General features: G+C 46.1%; 2 protein-coding genes across 7 annotated transcripts in view; one reads left to right on the forward strand and one right to left on the reverse strand.

Annotated features, from left to right (window-relative positions):
* DNAJB13 (DnaJ heat shock protein family (Hsp40) member B13) overlaps positions 1-177 on the reverse strand; it is a 58,688-nt gene extending 58,511 nt beyond the window's left edge. For both annotated transcript variants that reach the window (XM_073548548.1, XM_073548547.1), the window contains exon 1: positions 11-177. In XM_073548548.1, coding sequence (XP_073404649.1) covers positions 11-177 — 167 coding nt within the window. The remainder of the gene's footprint in view (positions 1-10) is intronic.
* On the forward strand, positions 123-18,364 carry LOC141051560 (uncharacterized). 5 transcript variants are annotated; one of them, XM_073548542.1, is made up of 10 exons: positions 123-256; positions 775-913; positions 1,687-1,860; positions 2,199-2,292; positions 5,130-5,219; positions 5,702-5,772; positions 5,921-6,002; positions 7,670-7,770; positions 7,837-7,906; positions 16,695-18,364. In XM_073548542.1, exons 2-10 carry the CDS (start codon positions 794-796, stop codon positions 17,231-17,233), a joined length of 1,341 nt encoding a protein of 446 aa, XP_073404643.1. In that variant the 5' UTR covers positions 123-256; positions 775-793; the 3' UTR covers positions 17,234-18,364. The 5 variants fall into 5 exon arrangements, with proteins under 5 accessions (XP_073404643.1, XP_073404647.1, XP_073404646.1 ...); XM_073548546.1 differs by having other exon boundaries at positions 7,670-7,749; XM_073548545.1 differs by having other exon boundaries at positions 5,133-5,219.
* The last annotated feature ends 1,873 nt before the right edge of the window (positions 18,365-20,237 follow it).

Here is a 20,237-nt window from a genome sequence, read left to right on the forward strand (position 1 = left end):
CACTTCGTACCTCCTCGCTTGTAGTTCCACGCACGGCCTAAAGGTGGCAGCAGCATAAAAACGTTCTACTTCGATCTTCTGACGGGGCGTAACATGGACATTCTGGGAACTGTAGTCCTTTGTGTTTGAATTTCCTTTAGCCTGTATTGAGAGCTGACTACAACTTCCGTCAGCCATTGCGCGCCCAGTGCAGGTACAATAGATGCTAATGTGATCCGGTGCCGCTGATACTGCTCCCTGCTGCCCCGGGATCACGGTATGGATGCCTATGAGCGGGGTAATGATGGCTGATGGCCGTAGATATTGATATTATCGCTGCAGGGGGCAGGAGTTGTGCCAAACCTACCCATGTGTCTTGTAGTACTGAGAATGAGCAATCAGGGGGCGCAGTTTGTTCGGATAGGGGATGATTGACATTCAAAGTAGCCAATGGTAGTGAGGGCCTCCTGCCATTCTGCTCTCTGATTGGCTGTGCGTGTTGCAATGGGCGGGGCCACCTCAGGTCATTCTCAATCTAATTAAGTGACTTTTTATAAGTGATATGTGGGCAATAAAGAGAAATATAGCGAATCTGCCGCCAGAAATAATAGTGTCTCGCTTTATGTTATCTGACAAAGCTTACATCTATTGATTTTGGAGATGCCCTCGAAATGATCAAATGTTTATGTCCGTCTTGAGCGCTGTGGTCGGGACAGGTCAGAAATGAGAGTGACGGTAACGTAACAGTGACGTCGTGCCCATAGTCATTACTTTGTGTTTTTTCCCATCCCACAGTCGACATCGACCATTGAAGATGGAGGTCCCCTTTATGGATCACGTCCGACACTCGCTGATGATTGACAGGAACAAGGATGTGATCATAGACAAGCTCCTGAACCTGACGCTGGAGATCATCTGTCTGCTCACCGGAGAGGTGGGAGAGATTATGCCATTTTCACCATTTTGCACCCTCCAATCAGGAGCCAGAGGAATAAGCCCCTCCCCCCTGACGCTTTAGAAACACTGTGTGTGTTATGTGATGTCTATCGGCTCTGCTGATTGGCTGAGAGGATTCTCCCAGGGATTAAGATGGGAAGATATTCCCCAGGCCCTGACTGGCATTTTGCGATGCCTTATAATATGTTTCCAGCATGTCCAGAGCAGAGCACCGTCCTTACACCACGGGAGCTGGCAGCGATCGGAGCTAGTCCAACCGCGACAATGGCACCTCAGGGTTTCCAACACGGTGGCGCTGTCTGTGGCTATCTGCCCCCTGCTCAATGCAGTCATGTTAGTACAGCGAGGCTCGGGCTTCATAGGAGAGCGGTCATCTTACACTACACTAAAGAACTGCAGTATAAAGTATGGGGGATCGATGGATAGCAGGTTCAAGACTGATAAAAGGACTAAAAACATTTTATGGGGGACATTTCAACACTGAATTATTTTTTTGTAATTTGATATTCCCTGTAACTGGGGTTGGTGTTTACGCCCCAGTTACAGTGGAAATTCAGCCTCCTGTCTGGGTATTCTAGGACCCCAGAGTCTCTGCTTCCTCCCTATACACAGCGATCACACGATCATTGGGTCCAGTGGAGGAGGTGCTGTTAACTAACTTTTTTTTTAATTAACCCTTTTCTTGCTGTTGAAGATTCTTATGAATATCATTGTGATAACTGGACATTGACACAGTTCCTTTACTTTTAGGATTATGTCGTAATGAGAAAATCAGGGGACCCCTGCATCAGGGAGAAGAAGGGACGCCGTGCGTCAGACACACGTACCGAGGCTCAGAGTCTAATGACGGGGGAGTCTCCTGTAACAGCAGAGAATCCTGCCTGTAGGATCCCAGCACCTGCCGAGAATCCTTACACTGAATATGTGCGTCACTTTTATTATAAGTTCTGCAGCTGGCTCGTGTTTCACTTTGCCGTCACGTTCAGGGTCTCCGCTTGCTCTCAGTGAATGGAACGTACTTTATATAAATCCGGAAACGGTCCTGACCTAACAGCTGAGGGTCTGCTGCAGTTGTATACAGTCCAGACTGACCAGCACCGACGCATTGGTATAAAGTCTAGGTGCAGGACATAGAGACGTGATGCAATAGCAACAAACCCCCAGCAGTGAGGTGTTTTCCGTCTGTTCAGGTGAGCCGTATTATGGGCAGTTGTTGTGTCTGCATCGAGGTCCGGTGGTGAACGTGGTCCTGTGCTTTGCAGATTCCCATAAAGTGTGAGGACGCCGTGATCTTCGCATGGGACTGTTCGGTGGACGAGTCGGCGGTTAGTGGACCGGAGTCGCTCTGCTCAGCCGGTAGGTCTTCGATTCATCTCTTTGCGCAATTAGGGATCACCCAGGCAGGACGTGCTGGGGGGGGGGGGTGTCGGGCTCATACCTTGCAAGTACAGTAAACTGAGCTGCGGTGGAGGGTGACACCAGCTGTACACTCTATGTAGCCGCCGTAGAGCCGCAGGGTGGAATCCCCATGTAGCCGCCGTGGAGCCGCAGGGTGGAATCCCCATGTAGCCGCCGTAGAGCCGCAGGGTGGAATCCCCATGTAGCCACCGTGGAGCCGCAGGGTGGAATCCCCACGTAGCCGCCGTAGAGCCGCAGGGTGGAATCCCCATGTAGCCGCCGCAGGGTGGAATCCCCATGTAGCCGCCGTAGAGCCGCAGGGTGGAATCCCCACGTAGCCGCCGTAGAGCCGCAGGGTGGAATCCCCACGTAGCCGCCGTAGAGCCGCAGGGTGGAATCCCCACGTAGCCGCCATAGAGCCGCAGGGTGGAATCCCCACGTAGCCGCCGTAGAGCCGCAGGGTGGAATCCCCACGTAGCCGCCGTAGAGCCGCAGGGTGGAATCCCCACGTAGCCGCCGTAGAGCCGCAGGGTGGAATCCCCACGTAGCCGCCGTAGAGCCGCAGGGTGGAATCCCCATGTAGAGCCGCAGGGTGGAATCCCCATGTAGCCGCCGTAGAGCCGCAGGGTGGAATCCCCACGTAGCCGCCGTGGAGCCGCAGGGTGGAATCCCCATGTAGCCGCCGTAGAGCCGCAGGGTGGAATCCGCACGTAGCCGCCGTGGAGCTGCAGGGTGGAATCCCCATCTGTCAAAGGCAACAAAAAACACTCAGCTCAAACTTGAAGGAAACCAGGTGAGTTTCTGGAACAGAGAAGCCCGGATTCTCGTCTCTGCCGGATGTTGGTATTGCCTGTGAAGGAAGCGAGTCCAGCTTCTATCCATAAAATCAAATCCTTTATGTCATGATTAATATAGATATGGCAACAGGCATGATGGGGGACAAGGGGTGCAAGCAGGTGAAACCGGACGCGTTTTGAACAACTGCTGCGTTCTTAAACTCGGTCTGATTGGGTGAGAGCCAGAAAGGTGAAGCTTTAGGCTTTGTTCACACGTTGCGTGTTTGCTGCTTACAACAACCAGGTTTTGTTTTTGTCAAAAGAAAAAAAAAATCTGATTCAACTTCATAGAATCATAGAATGGTAGAGTTGAAAGGGACCTCCTGGGCCATCTGGTCCAACCCCCTGCTCAAAGCAGGATTCGCTAAATCATCCCAGTCAGATGTCTGTCCAGCCTCTGTTTGAAGACTTCCATTGAAGGAGAACTCACCACTTCTCGTGGCAGCCTGTTCCACTCATTGATCACTCTAACTGTCAAAAAGTTTTTTCTAATATCTAATCTGTGTCTCCTCCCATTCAGTTTCATCCCATTGCTTCTAGTCTTTCCTTGTGCAAATGAGAATAAAGTTGATCCTTCTACAATGTGACAGCCCTTTAGATATTTGTAGACAGCTATTAAGTCTCCTCTCAGTCTTCTATTTTGCAAACTATACATTCCCAAATCCTGCAACCTTTCCTCATAAGACAGGGTTTGCAGACCGGTCACCATTCTGGTCGCTCTTTTCTGAACTTGCTCCAGTTTGTTGATGTCTTTTTTAAAATGTGGTGCCCAAAACTGGACACAATATTCCAGATGAGGTCTGACCAAAGAGGAGTAGAGGGAAATAATGACTTCACGTGATCTAGACTGTATGCTTCTGTTAATACATCCTAGAATTGCATTTGCCTTTTTTGCTGCTGCATCACACTGTTGACTCATATTCAGTCTGTGATCTATTAGTATACCCAAGTCTTTTTCACATGTGCTGTTGCTTAGCCCTATTCCTCCCATTCTGTATATGCTTTTTTCATTTTTATTGCCCAGATGTAGTACTTTGCATTTTTCCCTGTTAAAACCATTCTGTTAGTTGCTGCCCACTTCTCCAGTTTATTTAAATCTTTTTGAATCCTCTCTCTCTCTTCTCTAGTATTAGCTATCCCTCCTAGCTTTGTGTCATCAGCAAATTTAATCAGTTTACCCTCAATTCCTTCATCTAAATCGTTGATAAAGATGTTGAACAATACAGGGCCCCAACTTCATAAGGTTTTGGCACTAAAAATGCAGCAAAACCTAATACTTGTGTTGTTTTGCTTAGTTTTGGCTATACCCATTACTTTTGCATTTTGCAAAAAAAAAAAAAAAAACAAGCTCTTTATGACAAAAGTCAGGAAAAAAAAGCCCAATGTGTGTGCAGGAGTTTTCTGAAATCTCATTGATTTGCTGGTACTGTAAAGCGCAGCTTAAAATTTGCATAAAAAAAAGGTGCAAAAACGCAACGTGTGAACGTGGCCTCAAAGTTGCCGAATGGTTCGAATAGAGAAATTGTCATCTGTGAAGGTTGAGCTCGGAACCCTGAATAATGGTTTGACATGATGGTGGGAAAGCCACGGCGGGTGATGATGAGTGGAGCATATGGGCTATTATCAGAAAGCATCTCCCTCATTCATTACTACTACCAACCCTCCCAAATACTGTCTGAACGAGAGCGTAGCTTGGCCTAAGCCTCCCGTCCTGTCTAATGGGGAAGAATTGGGGTTAAAAACGTTTTTTGATGTCCCTTTCAACATTTTCCTGAAAGCAGTCCCTGGCTCAATCTGTCACCCCCTGGGTTGTAATCGCTGGGCGCTGGATTAGGGAGCCATGACGGAAAAAAATTGCTCTTTTTTTTTTTTTTTTTTTTAAAGGGTTAAATGAGTAACAATTCCGATGTGGTAAATATGTAAAAAAAAGCAACGTTTTTCATTTCCCCCCCCCCCAAGAAGATTCTGCCCCAAATCATCAGAGAATTTTGGAGCCGAGCGGCTGCGTCCAGCAGAACTGTGCAGACCCTAAAGGAAATCACGTGTCAGGTGAGTGATCAGCGGCGGCTCCTATTAAAGAGTAACCATCGTTTTATTTATTTTTTGTTTTTATTCTAAAATTTGTAATATATCTTATTAGAGAAATTTTGATTCTTTCTCCTCCTGGGCTGATTTTTCAATCTTAAAATGTGTCTTCACTGTAATCAGATTTCACATGACTGAGCTAGGAGATGACAGTTGGTGCTCATAAAGTTCGATGGAACTAGCAACGGATCGTTTCTGCTTCTCGCTCCTCCCCTCGCCATAGAATCTTGTGATCACCAACTGTCATCTCCATACCGGGAGAAGCTGTCTACAGAATCCACCCATGAATTCAGAGTAAATGATCCGTCCAGGAGGAGAAAGAAGCGGATTTGTCTGATAACATTTTATTTTTCCCTGTGCTATTGATTAATGAAATAAAAATTAAAACTATGGTTAATCTTTATCTATTGATCCTCTGGTTTCTCATTACTGTTTTATCTCTGCAGCTGCACTTAGTGCAGGAAGCCCCCTGAGAAAATGTGGGACCCCCCTGTGTTGCAGCCAGCAGGAGAGCCAGGTATATGGGCCGCACCAGCGACAGTCTGGGGAACATTAATCTGGATTATCCGATAATCCGGCACCTGTCGGGTCTTTTTTACATGCCTTTAGCCCCTTTCTGGACATCCCCTTTAAGGAGTCATAATATGACTGTTTGTATATGGCAGGCCGAGTCGCCGGGGGATCGGATGTTTCCTCCAGAGTTTAAGGAGGAGAACGAGGCGGCCGTTCCTGATGACGTCGGGTCAGGTAAGGCGAGAACCGCTACAACCTGATTACCAGTCAGGGTGGTTTTAGGAGTTCTCCATCGTAGTATCAGTCCTATAGGTCCTGGGAGGGGAGGAGCCAGCTACTTCCACCTTTACCCCCCCCGACATTCGTGGTACATGTACGTCACACGTCGGGTGCAGGTCTGGGAGCTGTGTTATACAGCCGGCATCCGCTGCAGATAAATTGGCAGCCCATTAAAGGCCCCTTTAACCGCCATCTTGGTACTCCCATGAAGCCAAGTCATGTACTGGGCGACATAGGAGAGTGTAATTATCACTACACACTGCAATACTGTAGTATTACACTATATAGGGCAAGTGATCAAACAATCGCAGGGTTAAGTCCCCCAAAAAATCTAAAATAAGTTAAAATTACAAAACTTTTTTTTTTTTTTTTTTTAAAACAAGATTGAGTCCCCTTTTGCTTTTTGCTAGTTGAAAAAAAAAAAAAATTGGCATCACCGCGTCCATAAAATTGAGATCTATCAGAACGTAAAATGATTTCCGCTGTGAAAAAAATGGAAACACCAGAATTACTTTCTTTTTCTCCCAAAAAATGCAATTAAAAGTGAACTACCGCTCAGCGCCCTAAAGACAAAGACCTCACTCGGCTCCATCAGTAGAAAAAAAAATTACGCAAAATTAGCAAATGTAGATATATTAACCCCCCCCCCACTCCACCCAAAAAAAAAATTAAAAGAAAAATTAAGTTGTTTTTTTTCCACCATTATATTCTAAAAAAAACAAAAAACAAAACTGTATAATTTTGTTATCATCGTAATCTCGCTGACCTAGAAAATCATGATGTTTACCGCACAATAAACGCCATTTAAAAACTAAATCCAAAATGCATCGGCGGAGTTGCGACTTTTTTTTCACAATTTTACAGTTTTTTTTTTTGTTTTTTTTTTTTACTGTATTTATTAATTTATTACATTAAAGGGAATAGTGACATGAAAAATTACTAATCGTCCCGCAAAATAACAAGCCCTCATCTGGTGATGTTATCAGAATAAAAAAGTGATGGGTCTTGGAGGATTAAAAACCAAAGTGGGAGAATGGTCTGGTTACTGACAACGGCTTTTAAACTGGTGGGTTTCCATATAATAATAACCCCAGTGGCCGCCATCTGTGTTCCTCCTGTGAGGCTGACACTTTATGTAATGTATATATTGGGGCAGATTTATAAAAAAAAAAAAACCTGTCTAACGAGAATATTTGTCTTAGTTGCCCATAGCAACCAATCACCGCGCAGCTTTCATTTTACCACAGCCGTTTAAGAAATGAAAGCTGCTCTCTGATTGGTTGCTATGGGCAACTGAAATAAATAAGGCCTACACGACCTGCGCCGTTTTCTTTCCTTTTAAAGCAGGGCCCCTTTGTCATCTAATTCTTCTCCCCTGACCGCCGCACTGCACCCACCCCGAAATGTAATACTTCTACATCCCAGGGTGGGACGGAGTGAAAGGAAATGAAAACAAAAATGTTTATTCATTGTGATTGGCTGAGGAGGAGGAAACACCAACATGGCTGACACTGGCAGCTGCCGGACGGCGACGTCCTCCACCGGAGGCTGCGGCCTGAGGCTAGGGGGCGGAGGGTTCAGATTTTCAGCTTTAGCTGGAAGTCCCCTTTAATTTTGCATAGGTGGAGAGGATTCCGCGGATCGCCTCCATCACTGCCCGACCGTGGACTGTACCGACGACTTCATAGAGGAGGATAATGAGGTGATGACGCCGGAGGATCAGGTACTCTATACCCCCCCGTCCCCCCACGTTGTGCCATCCCTTATAACCCACAGTCCTGTATTACAGTCCGATGTCAGCGACCGGATCCGGCAACAGCCGTGTAAGGAGGAGGGCGCTCCTGACTATGTAATCTCCGGTAAGCCATTGTGTTTTGGGAACTATAAGTACCGTCTGGCCGATGTACATCCATATAGTAATGATTGCGGAGGACATACCGTATTATGTAGTGTGCAGTATGTGGCGGCAGAGCACAGGATAGTATATTGTAGTATTATTACTGTATAATGGGCATTATATTGCAGTATAGCACATTATACTATATATTAAGTGGTGTTATATAATTACAGCATACACTATATGGAGGAAGGTGGTGGGCCACACATGTATCAATGAATTCCCTTTTTTGCTTCAGCCCCTGTGTATGACATTCAGCCCAATTGCCGCCCCCCCCCCCCCGATGTATAACATCTGACCCCAGTGGCCTCCGATGTAAAACCTTGGGCCCCATTTTTCCTGGTATTTAACATCTGGCCCAATTGCCCCTGGTATATAATCTCCAGCTCTCCACCATGCCATCTGCCCTTAACTACCATGTGACACAACGGCCGGTGGTGCAGAGCTCTTGATACCAGCGCTATTCCTGGAATAGGAGCCACCGGGGGAACAAGTCCGTTCATGACATTTCTTCCACCTGGATCTTCCCCATCACCTGTGAGTGATATTACTGAGAAGTGGAAGGAAGTGTAGCAACTCAGCCACGAAGTGGAGACCCCGTAAAGTTACAGAGTGGGGGGGGGGGAAGCTAAGGAGAAAAGAGCATAAAAGTCACCACCTGTCTGCTGACCCCAAAGCTGCAGAGTCCGGACCTCCCCTGGTATCAGTACTAACACTGCGCCCCCGCCGGAAGGTTCATGGCCAAGTAGCTGCATGCAGCCGTACATCACCAAGCACAATGCCGAGCGTCAAATGGAGTAATAATAATTTTTATTTCTATAGCGCCGACATATTCCGGAGCACTTTACATTTCAGAGGGGATTTGTACAGACAATAGACATTACAGCATAACAATAATCACATAGATCATAACAGATACCAAGAGGAATGAGGGCCCTGCTCGCAAGCTTACAGTCTATGAGGAAAGAGGGAGACACGAAAGGTGGGTGGTAACAGTTGCCCTGATTGTTTGGACCAGCCATAATGTTAAGTGTGTAACAGTACAGACACAGAGGGCTAATGGATGCATAAAGCATGTGGGAACATGATGCGGGGAACCTGGTTATGGTAAAAACTTTTGGCTGTGCCACACAGGGATAGATTAGGTTAATGTGTTGAGGCGGTAGGCCAGTCTGAATAAATGCGTTTTCAGGGCACGCTTAAAATTGTGGGGATTGGGGACTAATCGTATTGACTTGGGAAGTGCATTCCAAAGAATTGGCGCAGCACGTGTAAAGTCTTGGAGACGGGAGTGGGAGGTTCTGATTATTGTGGATGCTAACCTCAGGTCATCAGCAGAGCGGAGGGCGCGGGTAGGGTGGTATACTGAAACAAGGGAGGAGATGTAGGGTGGTGCTGAGCCATGGAGAGTTTTGTGGGTGAGGGTAATAAGTTTGTACTGGATTCTGGAGTGGATGGGTAGCCAGTGTAATGACTGGCACAAGGTAGAGGCATCGGTGTAACGATTGGTGAGGAATATGATCCTGGCAGCAGCATTCAAGACAGATTGGAGGGGGGAGAGTTTGGTAAGAGGGAGACCGATTAGAAGAGAGTTACAATAGTCAAGAGGAGAATGAATAAGAGAAACAGTAAGTGTTTTTGCAGAGTCAAAAGTAAGAAAAGGTCGAATTCTAGAAATGTTTTTGAGGTGCAGATGACAAGAGCGAGCCAGTGATCGAATGTGGGGGGCGAAGGAAAGCTCGGAATCAAGTATGACCCCAAGACAGCGGGCCTGTTGCTGGGGAGTAATAGTGGAGCCACACACAGAAATGGCAATGTCGGGTGTAGGTACATTAGTAGAGGGAGGAAACACCAGGATTTCAGTCTTTGACAGGTTCAGTTTCAGATATAGTGAGGACATGATGTTAGACACAGCGTTTAGACAATCGCCGGTGTTTTCTAGAAAGGCTGGCGTGATGTCAGGAGAAGAAGCGTATAATTGGGTGTCATCAGCATAGAGATGGTACTGGAAACCAAATCTACTGATTGTTTGACCAATAGGGGCAGTGTACAAAGAGAAGAGGAGGGGGCCTAGAACCGATCCTTGGGGGACCCCAACAGTAAGGGGAAGGTGAGAGGAGGAGGAACCGGCAAAAGATACAGTAAAGGAGCGGTCGGAGAGATAGGAGGAGAACCAGGAGAGAACGGTGTCCTTGAGGCCAGTGGAGCGGAGCATAGTGAGGAGGAGCTGATGATCCACAGTGTCGAATGCTGCAGAGAGATCCAAGAGAATTAGCATGGAGTAATGACCATTAGATTTAGCTGTTAGTAGATCATTAGAGACTTTAGTGAGGGCAGTTTCAGTAGAATGTAAAGAGCGGAAACCAGATTGGAGAGGGTCGAGAAGAGAGTTATCTGAGAGATAGCGGATAAGACGGGAGTGGACCAGGTGTTCCAGGAGTTTAGAGATGAAGGGAAGATTAGAGACAGGTCTATAGTGAGCGGCACAGTTTTGGTCGAGGGATGGTTTTTTAAGTAGTGGATGTATGATGGCATGCTTAAATGAGGAGGGAAAGATACCAGAAAAGAGAGAGAGAGGTTAAATATTTTAGTTAGGTGAGGGGTGACAGCAGGGGAAAGGGACTGGAGGAGATGTGACGGAAATGAGTCACTGGTGCAAGTGGTTGGGCGAGAAGATGTAAGGAGCCTGCTTACTTCTTCTGTGACTGGTTCAAAATCAGAGAGTGAGCTAGATGCAGTGGGGGAGGGAGGACAGTGCATGGTATGAGGTGATTGGGAGATAATTTCCCGTTGGATCTGGTCAATGTTTCTTTGAAGTAATTGGCCAGATCGTCAGCTCGGAGCTCCGTGGTTGGGGCATGTACTCTTGGGTTGAGTAGAGAATGAAAAGTGTCAAAGAGATGTTTCGGATTATTGGACAGTGAGGTGATGAGGGTGTTGAAATAGGTTTGTTTGGAGAGGTGAAGGGCAGTGTTGTATGTTCGAAGCATAAACTTATAATGGATGAAATCTTCGGGTAGGTTGGATTTTCTCCACAGACGTTGGGTGCACCTGGAGCACCGCTGCAGGAAACGTGTTTGCACCGTGTGCCAGGGTTGTCGCCGTCTGCGTTGTGGTGTTCTATGTATAGGAGGAGCAAATTCATGCAGGGCACTTTGAAGTGTTTCATTTTAATGCTTCAATGCAGAATCAGGACATGAGAGGGAGGAGATAGGGGCCAATGAAGACTGCAAGTTCTTCATAAGTTTCTGGGTGTGGAGTGGTGTAAAGCTGCCACCACTGGGACTCTGGAGGAGACGTGTTCTGTGCAGTGATGGATCACACTTCTCTACCTGTATCTGATGATTCCAGAAGAATGATACTCGTCTGACTGACAAGCTGCATACAGACATGGAGAGGGCGAAAATGAGCAGCCGCACAGAGCCCGGACCCCAGCCACATCTTGCATCTATAATGGAGATTGTAAGTCCGGCCTCCCCCCAACATCAGGATCTGACCCCACAAATAAGGGGCTAAAATTCCTACAGCAGCCTTCAAAATCTTGTAGAAATTCTTCTCAGAAGAGTGGAGCCGTTATATCTGCAGAGGGTGGACTCCATATTAATGTCTATGGATGCAGAAGTAGGACAGATAAGCTCCTGGAGGTGTAATGTGGAGGGGGGCACATACTTTTCTGCATATAGTGTGTATATACAGTCATGGCCAAAAGTATTGACACCCATGCAATTCTGTCAGATAATACTCAGTTTCTTCCTGAAAATGATTGCAAACACAAATTCTTTGGTATTATTATCTTCATTTAATTTGTCTTAAATGAAAAAACACAAAAAGAATTGTCCTAAAGCCAAATTGGATATAATTCCACACCAAACATAAAAAAGAGGGTGGACAAAAGTATTGGCACTGTGCGAAAAATCATGTGATGCTTCTCTAATTTGTGTAATTAACAGCACCTGTAACTAACCTGTGGCACCTAACAGGTGTTGGCAATAACTAAATCACACTTGCAGCCAGTTGACATGGATTAAAGTTGACTCAACCTCTGTCCTGTGTCCTTGTGTGTACCACATTGAGCATGGAGAAAACAAAGAAGACCAAAGAACTGTCTGATGACTTGAGAAACCAAATTGTGAGGAAGCATGAGCAATCTCAAGGCTACAAGTCCATCTCCAAAGACCTGAATGTTCCTGTGTCTACCGTGCGCAGTGTCATCAAGAAGTGTAAAGCCCATGGCACTGTGGCTAACCTCCCTAGATGTGGACGGAAAAGAAAAATTGACAAGAGATTTCAACGCAAGATTGTGCGGATGTTGGACAAAGAACCTCCACTAACATCCAAACAAGTTCAAGCTGCCCTGCAGTCCGAGGGTACAACGGTGTCAACCCGTACTATCCGTCGGCATCTGAATGAAAAGGGACTGTATGGTAGGAGACCCAGGAAGACTCCACTTCTTACCCCGAGACATAAAAAAGTCAGGCTGGAGTTTGCCAAAACTTACCTGAAAAAGCCTAAAACATTTTGGAAGAATGTTCTTTGGTCAGATGAGACAAAAGTAGAGCTTTTAGGGCAAAAGCATCAACATAGAGTTTACAGGAGAAAAAAGAGGCATTCAAAGAAAAGTACACGGTCCCTACAGTCAAACATGGCGGAGGTTCCCTGATGTTTTGGGGTTGCTTTGCTGCCTCTGGCACTGGACTGCTTGACCGTGTGCATGGCATAATGAAGTCAGAAGACTACCAACAAATTTTGCAGCATAATTTAGGGCCCAGTGTGAGAAAGCTGGGTCTCCCTCAGAGGTCATGGGTCTTCCAGCAGGACAATGACCCAAAACACACTTCAAAAAGCACTAGAAAATGGTTTGAGAGAAAGCACTGGAGACTTCTAAGGTGGCCAGCAATGAGTCCAGACCTGAATCCCATAGAACACCTGTGGAGAGATCTAAAAATGGCAGTTTGGAGAAGGCACCCTTCAAATATCAGGGACCTGGAGTAGTTTGCCAAAGAAGAGTGGTCTAAAATTCCAGCAGAGCATTGTAAGAAACTCATTGATGGTTACCGGAAGCGGTTGGTCGCAGTTATTTTGGCTAAAGGTTGTGCAACCAAGTATTAGGCTGAGGGTGCCAATACTTTTGTCCGGCCCATTTTTGGAGTTTTGTGTGAAATGATCAATGTTTTGCTTTTTGCTTAATTCTCTTATGTGTTTTTTCATTTAAGACAAATTAAATGAAGATAATAATACCAAAGAATTTGTGTTTGCAATCATTTTCAGGAAGAAACTGAATATTATCTGACAGAATTGCAGGGGTGTCAATACTTTTGGCCATGACTGTATATAATGTGTGTATATAGTAATATATCATTATACAGTGGGTACGGAAAGTATTCAGACCCATTTAAATTTCACTCTTTGTTTCATTGCAGCCATTTGATAAATTCAAAATAGTTCATTTTTTTTTCTCATTAATGTACACTCTGCACCCCATCTTGACTGAAAAAATGTTTGCAAATTCATTAAAAAAGAAAAAACTGAAATATCACATGGTCATATAAGTATTCAGACCCTTTGCTCAGACACTCATATGTAAGTCACCTGCTGTCCATTTCCTTGTGATCCTCCTTGAGATGGTTCTCCTCCTTCATTGGAGTCCAGCTGTGTGTAATTACACTGATAGGACTTGATTTGTAAAGGCGCACACCTGTCTATATAAGACCTCACAGCTCACAGTGCGTGTCACACCAAATGAGAATCATGAGGTCAAAGGAACTGGCCAAGGAGCTCAGAGACAGAATTGTGGCAAGGCGCAGATCTGGCCAAGGTTACAAAAGAATTTCAGCAGTACTCAAGGTTCCTAAGAGCACAGTGGCCTCCATAATCCTTAAATGGAAGAAGGTTGGTACCACCAGAACTCTTCCTAGACCTGGCCGTCCAGCCAAACTGAGCAATCATGGAAGAAGAGCCTTGGTGAGAGAGGTAAAGAAGAACCCCAAGATTACTGTGGCTGAGCTCCACAGACGCAGGGAGATGGGAGAAAGTTCCACAAAGTCAGCTATCACTGCAGCCCTCCACCAGTCGGGCCTTCATGGCAGAGTGGCCCGACGGAAGCCTCTCCTCAGTGCCAGACATATGAAAGCCGGCATAGAGTTTGCTAAAAAACACATGAAGGACTCCCAGACTATGAGAAATAAGATTCTCTGCTCTGATGAGACTGATGATAATTCTAAACGGTATGTGTGGAGAAAACCAGGCACTGCTCATCACCTGCCCAATACAATCCCAACAGTGAAACATGGTGGTGGTAGCATCGTGCTATGGGGGTGTTTTTCAGCTGCAGGGACAGGATGACTGGTTGCCATTAAAGGAAACATGAATTTGGCCAAGTAGATATCCTGGATGAAAACCACTTCCAGAATCTTCTGGACCTCAGACTTGGTCAAAGGTTCACCTTCCAACAAGTCAATAACCCTAAGCACACAGGTAAAATAACAAAGGAGTTGCTTCAGAACAACTTTGTGACCATTCTTGACTCGCCCAGCCAGAGCCCTGACCTAAACCCAATGGAGCATCTCTGGAGAGACCTGAAAATGGCTGTCCACCAACGTTCACCATCCAACCTGACGGAACTGGAGAGGATCTGCCAGGAAGAATGGCAGAGGATCCCCAAATCCAGGAGTGAAAAACTTGTGGCATCATTCCCAAGACGACTCATGGCTGTACTAGCTCAAAAGGTGCGTCTACTCAATACTGAGCAAAGGGGCTGAATACTTATGACCATGGGAGATTTCAATTTTTCCTTTTTTAATAAATTTGCAAAAATGTCTACATTTGTTTTTTTCTGTCAAGCTGGGGTGCAGAGTGTACATTAATGAGGAAAAAGGAACTTTATAGAATTTACCAAATGGCTGCAATGAAACAAAGAGTGAAAAATGTAAAGGGGTCTGAATACTTTCCACACCCACTGTATAATAGTGCAGCATATCGCAGTATGTGTATATCAGATACTGTAGATTATATAGAGTGTGTAGATAGTAATGTATCATTATATAATAGTGATTATTATATTGGATACTGTAGATTATATAGTGTTACTTTGTTCTATACAGTGGGGCAAAAAGTATTTAGTCAGTCAGCAATAGTGCAAGTTCCACCACTTAAAAAGATGAGAGGCGTCTGTAATTTACATCATAGGTAGACCTCAACTATGGGAGACAAACTGAGAAAAAAAAATCCAGAAAATCACATTGTCTGTTTTTTTTTCATTTTATTTGCATATTATGGTGGAAAATAAGTATTTGGTCAGAAACAAAATTTCATCTCAATACTTTGTGATATATCCTTTGTTGGCAATGACAGAGGTCAAACGTTTTCTGTAAGTCTTCACAAGGTTGCCACACACTGTTGTTGGTATGTTGGCCCATTCCTCCATGCAGATCTCCTCTAGAGCAGTGATGTTTTTGGCTTTTCGCTTGGCAACACGGACTTTCAACTCCCTCCAAAGGTTTTCTATAGGGTTGAGATCTGGAGACTGACTAGGCCACTCCAGGACCTTGAAATGCTTCTTACGAAGCCACTCCTTCGTTGCCCTGGCGGTGTGCTTTGGATCATTGTCATGTTGAAAGACCCAGCCACGTTTCATCTTCAATGCCCTTGCTGATGGAAGGAGGTTTGCACTCAAAATCTCACGATACATGGCCCCATTCATTCTTTCATGCACCCGGATCAGTCGTCCTGGCCCCTTTGCAGAGAAACAGCCCCAAAGCATGATGTTTCCACCACCATGCTTTACAGTAGGTATGGTGTTTGATGGATGCAACTCAGTATTCTTTTTCCTCCAAACACGACAAGTTGTGTTTCTACCAAACAGTTCCAGTTTGGTTTCATCAGACCATAGGACATTCTCCCAAAACTCCTCTGGATCATCCAAATGCTCTCTAGCAAACTTCAGACGGGCCCGGACATGTACAGGCTTAAGCAGTGGGACACGTCTGGCACTGCAGGATCTGAGACCATGGTGGCGTAGTGTGTTACTTACGGTAGGCCTTGTTACATTGGTCCCAGCTCTCTGCAGTTCATTCACTAGGTCCCCCCGCGTGGTTCTGGGATTTTTGCTCACCGTTCTTGTGATTATTCTGACCCCACGGGGTGGGATTTTGCGTGGAGCACCAGATCGAGGGAGATTATCAGTGGTCTTCTATGTCTTCCATTTTCTAATTATTGCTCCCACAGTTAATTTCTTCACTCCAAGCTGGTTGGCTATTGCAGATTCAGTCTTCCCAGCCTGGTGCAGGGCTATAATTTTGTTTCTGGTGTCCTTTGACAGCTCTTTGGTCTTCACCATAGTGGAGTTTGGAGTCAGACTGTTTGAGGGTGTGCACAGGTGTCTTTTTATACTGATAACAAGTTTAAACAGGTGCCATTACTACAGGTAATGAGTGGAGGAAAGAGGAGACTCTTAAAGAAGAAGTTACAGGTCTGTGAGAGCCAGAAATCTTGATTGCTTGTTTCTGACCAAATACTTATTTTCCACCATAATATGCAAATAAAATGAAAAAAAAACAGACAATGTGATTTTCTGGATTTTTTTTTCTCAGTTTGTCTCCCATAGTTGAGGTCTACCTATGATGTAAATTACAGACGCCTCTCATCTTTTTAAGTGGTGGAACTTGCACTATTGCTGACTGACTAAATACTTTTTTGCCCCACTGTATATTGTCACTGATTGGACCATGTATCATTGATCTCGCTCACTGCAGGTCCGACCGTCTCACCGCTGGACGCTGTGACTATTCGCCATTGTTTGCAGACCCCCGGACATGTCCGCAGTCCCTCGGACCCCGCTCCCTGCCCCCAGGCCCCCTGTACAGATAGCCTCTTCTTCTGCTCCATCTGCGGAGTTCACTTCAGTTCTGAGATGACTTTTGCCGCTCACCAGCGATTCCACACCGAGGAGAAAACCCACGACTGCGCCTACTGCGGCAAATCCTTCACCCAGCGCTCTCGCCTGCTGTCACATAAGAGGAAGCACACGGGGGAGAAGCCGTTCTCGTGCCCGGTGTGCGGGAGGTGCTTTGCAGAAAGATCCGCGCTCGTCACTCATCAGCGGATCCATTCTGGGGAGAAGCCCTTTAACTGCACTGAATGCGCCCGCAGCTTTGTGCAGAGATCCAGCCTCGTCAAGCACCAGCGCATCCACACCGGCGAGCGGCCGTTCGTGTGCTCTCACTGCGGACGCTGCTTCTCTCAGAGCTCCAATCTCGTGCGACACCAGAGAATACTGCATCAGTTTTTATAGACGGATACCCCCCCCCCATTTGACTGTTCTTTAGGCTGCTCCTTGGGTTTGTGTCTATGCTTGCTGCGGAAGGAACCATTTTTTTTTTTTTTTATTAGGGGTGGATGAATATTAGAATGCAACATCCCAATGTATGGAAGTGAGGGATGTCTCGGAGAACAGGCATTGCTGTGTGGATGCCTCGGGTATGAAGAAGGACAGGAATGTGACAACCGGCCCTGAGTGCCCCATACCAGATCTCATGAGACATGGAGACTAGGCAGTGATCCCTGGGAGCCTTATAGCTAGGGAGCTAGTGCTGCCCCTCTAAGGTGATTAGCATTTGCATTAAATAACTATTAATGTACAGGTCTTAGCGATAAAGCTGCCAGATATATACGGCCACATGCCCTGGAACTGGTGTCCCTGGTGCTCTAGGGCAGTGAGGATCCAGGGTCCCTGGCGATCTAGGGCAGTAGTGATCCGACAACCCTGGTGGTCTAGGGCAGTGGGGATCGGACTTCCCTGGTGGTGTGGGGCAGTGGGGATCAGACGTCCCTGGTGGTGTGGGGATCCGACGTCTCTGGTGGTGTGGGGATCCGACGTCTCTGGTGGTGTGGGGATCCGACGTCCCTGGTGGTGTGGAGATCCGACGTCCCTGGTGGTGTGGGGCAGTAGTGATCCGACATCCCTGGTGGTGTAGGGCAGTAGGGATCTAGTATTTATGGTTATCCAATGCAGTGAGCATCCAGTATCCCTGATGATCTAGGATACTGAAGCGATCCATGTAATGGTCTCTAAGATCCCCTTTTTAAGGGATAGGAAGGGTTAATACTGCACACCTGGGACAATAGGTTACGCGCCCCTTCAGGCTCCATCATTGTCCTGGGTATAACAGGAGACTAAACATTTCCTTTCTACATTGATCATTCAGATGAGAGCATGGAGGGTAGAGAGCGAGGAGCATGATTGGGCAGAGTAATGACTGCTCTGCCCCATCGTTGATGGAGAGCTCATTCTGTGCAGACGCTCCCTGAGCAGATGTAGCTCTACACCGTGTGCAGAATTATTAGGTAATTTGTATTTTCGATGACTAATATTATTATCTATCAGTCAATCCAAAAGGTTAATAAACCTGAATATTTAAGAAAGTCTCAGTGCGGTTTTATGCTTCTTGGGAGAATCTCTGTGAGCAGAATTATTGGGCAATCAAATGAAAAACACATTTTCCATCTCAATTGATTATTTTCTTCTGCTACAGTAAGAATAAGAACCGAACATCAGTTTACACAATCCATTTCTGACATTTCCACAGATGTCAGGATGATATAGTATTATATATAGTAATATGGCCGCTGTTCTTCTCAGTAACAGTCATAAGCTCCATCCACGGAGTCTGTCAGGTTCTTCATTTTTTTTTTGGGCAGCGCCCACTACAGCCCCAGACACTGATCGAAGAGGTGACTGTTCTCCTTCATTGCGATCTCTCGGGTTCAGCGGTGAGGACGGCTTGGGTCATTGTTCTCCATCGTTATGGCTTTTCCTGGCCCCGAGCATTGGAGACTTCGTTGCTGCAATGGAGCCCTGTCCTGCAGAACAATCCTGGTTTTCTGGAAAGATACAGACTTTTTCCTGCTCCACTGCTGGAAGAAAGTGTCTTCTAATCATCAGCAGGAGGTTTGGAGGTGATTTTTTTGAGTCCATCTTCAACCTGAAAAGATGCAACAAGCTCATCGGTAATAATCCTGGTCCATAGTAGAGCCCACCTCCACCATGCTGGTGTCTGAGGGGAAGTAGAGGTCTGTGCCTAGTACTGATCCAACCACGATCCATTCATCTGTTCCATCAAGAGTTGTCTCATCAGGCCATAAAACCTTTCAGCAATCCATCTTCAGATATTTCTTGGCCCAGTCTTCATGTTTCCACTTTGTGTCTTTGTTACACACCTGACATCCCAGGCTCCCTTTCCTTCCCCTGGGTCCGCTGCCTTGTGTTGGGCTCCACATTGTGTTTTGCAACTTGCCCAGCCTGGATCAATGACTAGACCTATCTAAGGCTCATTTACACAAACCTGTGTCTTGGGATTTTGACTATACAGTTCCTGGTTTGGCCTACTCCATTATCTGTACTACTGTGTTACAACTCTCATCCATTCCTGCTGGGTTCCCCTCCATCTGTCCGTCTGCTCCTAGGTTTCCAGTTAGTCTTAGTCCACACAATTCCACATGTTCTCTGGAAACTGCATCTGTTATGAACAGATCACCGAGGAGGATGGCAGGAATAGGCTAGGCCACCAGGAAACCAGAAAGGTTGGTCACTTAGCGAATTACAGACCCCTAATCCTAACAACACAACTAGCAGTAGCCGTGGAGCCTCCCCTCGATGCCCTAGACGCCTCGACACAGCCGGAGAACTAACTAGGCCTAAAGCAAGAAAGGTGGAATCTAAACTGCCCCGGAGTAGAACCCCAAAGAAATAGCCCCCAAACATGTATTGTTGGTGAGACCAGATGAGGGACAAACACAGGCATAGAAGAGACTGAGCAAATGATTGGGCCCACACTATCCAGATAGGAAAGGAAAGACACTATCTTCAATCACGCAAAAACCCTAAAAAATCCAACACGTCTGATGTACAAAAAACCCTGAGATCTCACGACCTCTCCCCCACTATATCAACATTCTGGTGTAAACTGGCAGCAAAGCAAAAGAGACTAATATAACAGGGGACTGAACAAACTGACACAAGCTGTGACATATGGAACGGGGTCCAGCACATCCTCAACAGGGAGCATGCTGAACACGCGCAGCAAAGCAGAAAGAGGCAAAACCAGATCAGAAGCAAAGGATTAGCAAATGAACAACTTAGTTGAAAAACGCAGGATCAGGCAGGAGACAGCAGACCTCAAGTTGCACAGGAAGAACTAATCACCAGCAACAATTGAGGGAAGCCTGCTCACTTAAATACTCCCAATCAGTAACACCAGATCTCCAATCATCATCATCAGGTGGCAGACGTCTGTCAA

This window comes from Dendrobates tinctorius, unplaced genomic scaffold, assembly GCF_039654945.1.
Source record: "Dendrobates tinctorius isolate UK_male_01 unplaced genomic scaffold, ASM3965494v1 ptg000157l, whole genome shotgun sequence".
Taxonomy (NCBI): Eukaryota; Metazoa; Chordata; class Amphibia; order Anura; family Dendrobatidae; genus Dendrobates; species Dendrobates tinctorius.

Excerpts from the sequence above, each read along its gene's own strand:
- LOC141051560 (XM_073548542.1), top strand. The coding sequence starts at position 794 with ATGGAGGTCCCCTTTATGGATCACGTCCGACACTCGCTGATGATTGAC. Across the intron at positions 914-1,686 it reads TCTGTCTGCTCACCGGAGAG|GATTATGTCGTAATGAGAAA; the intron begins GTGGGAGAGATT and ends CTTTACTTTTAG. Across the intron at positions 1,861-2,198 it reads AGAATCCTTACACTGAATAT|ATTCCCATAAAGTGTGAGGA; the intron begins GTGCGTCACTTT and ends TGTGCTTTGCAG.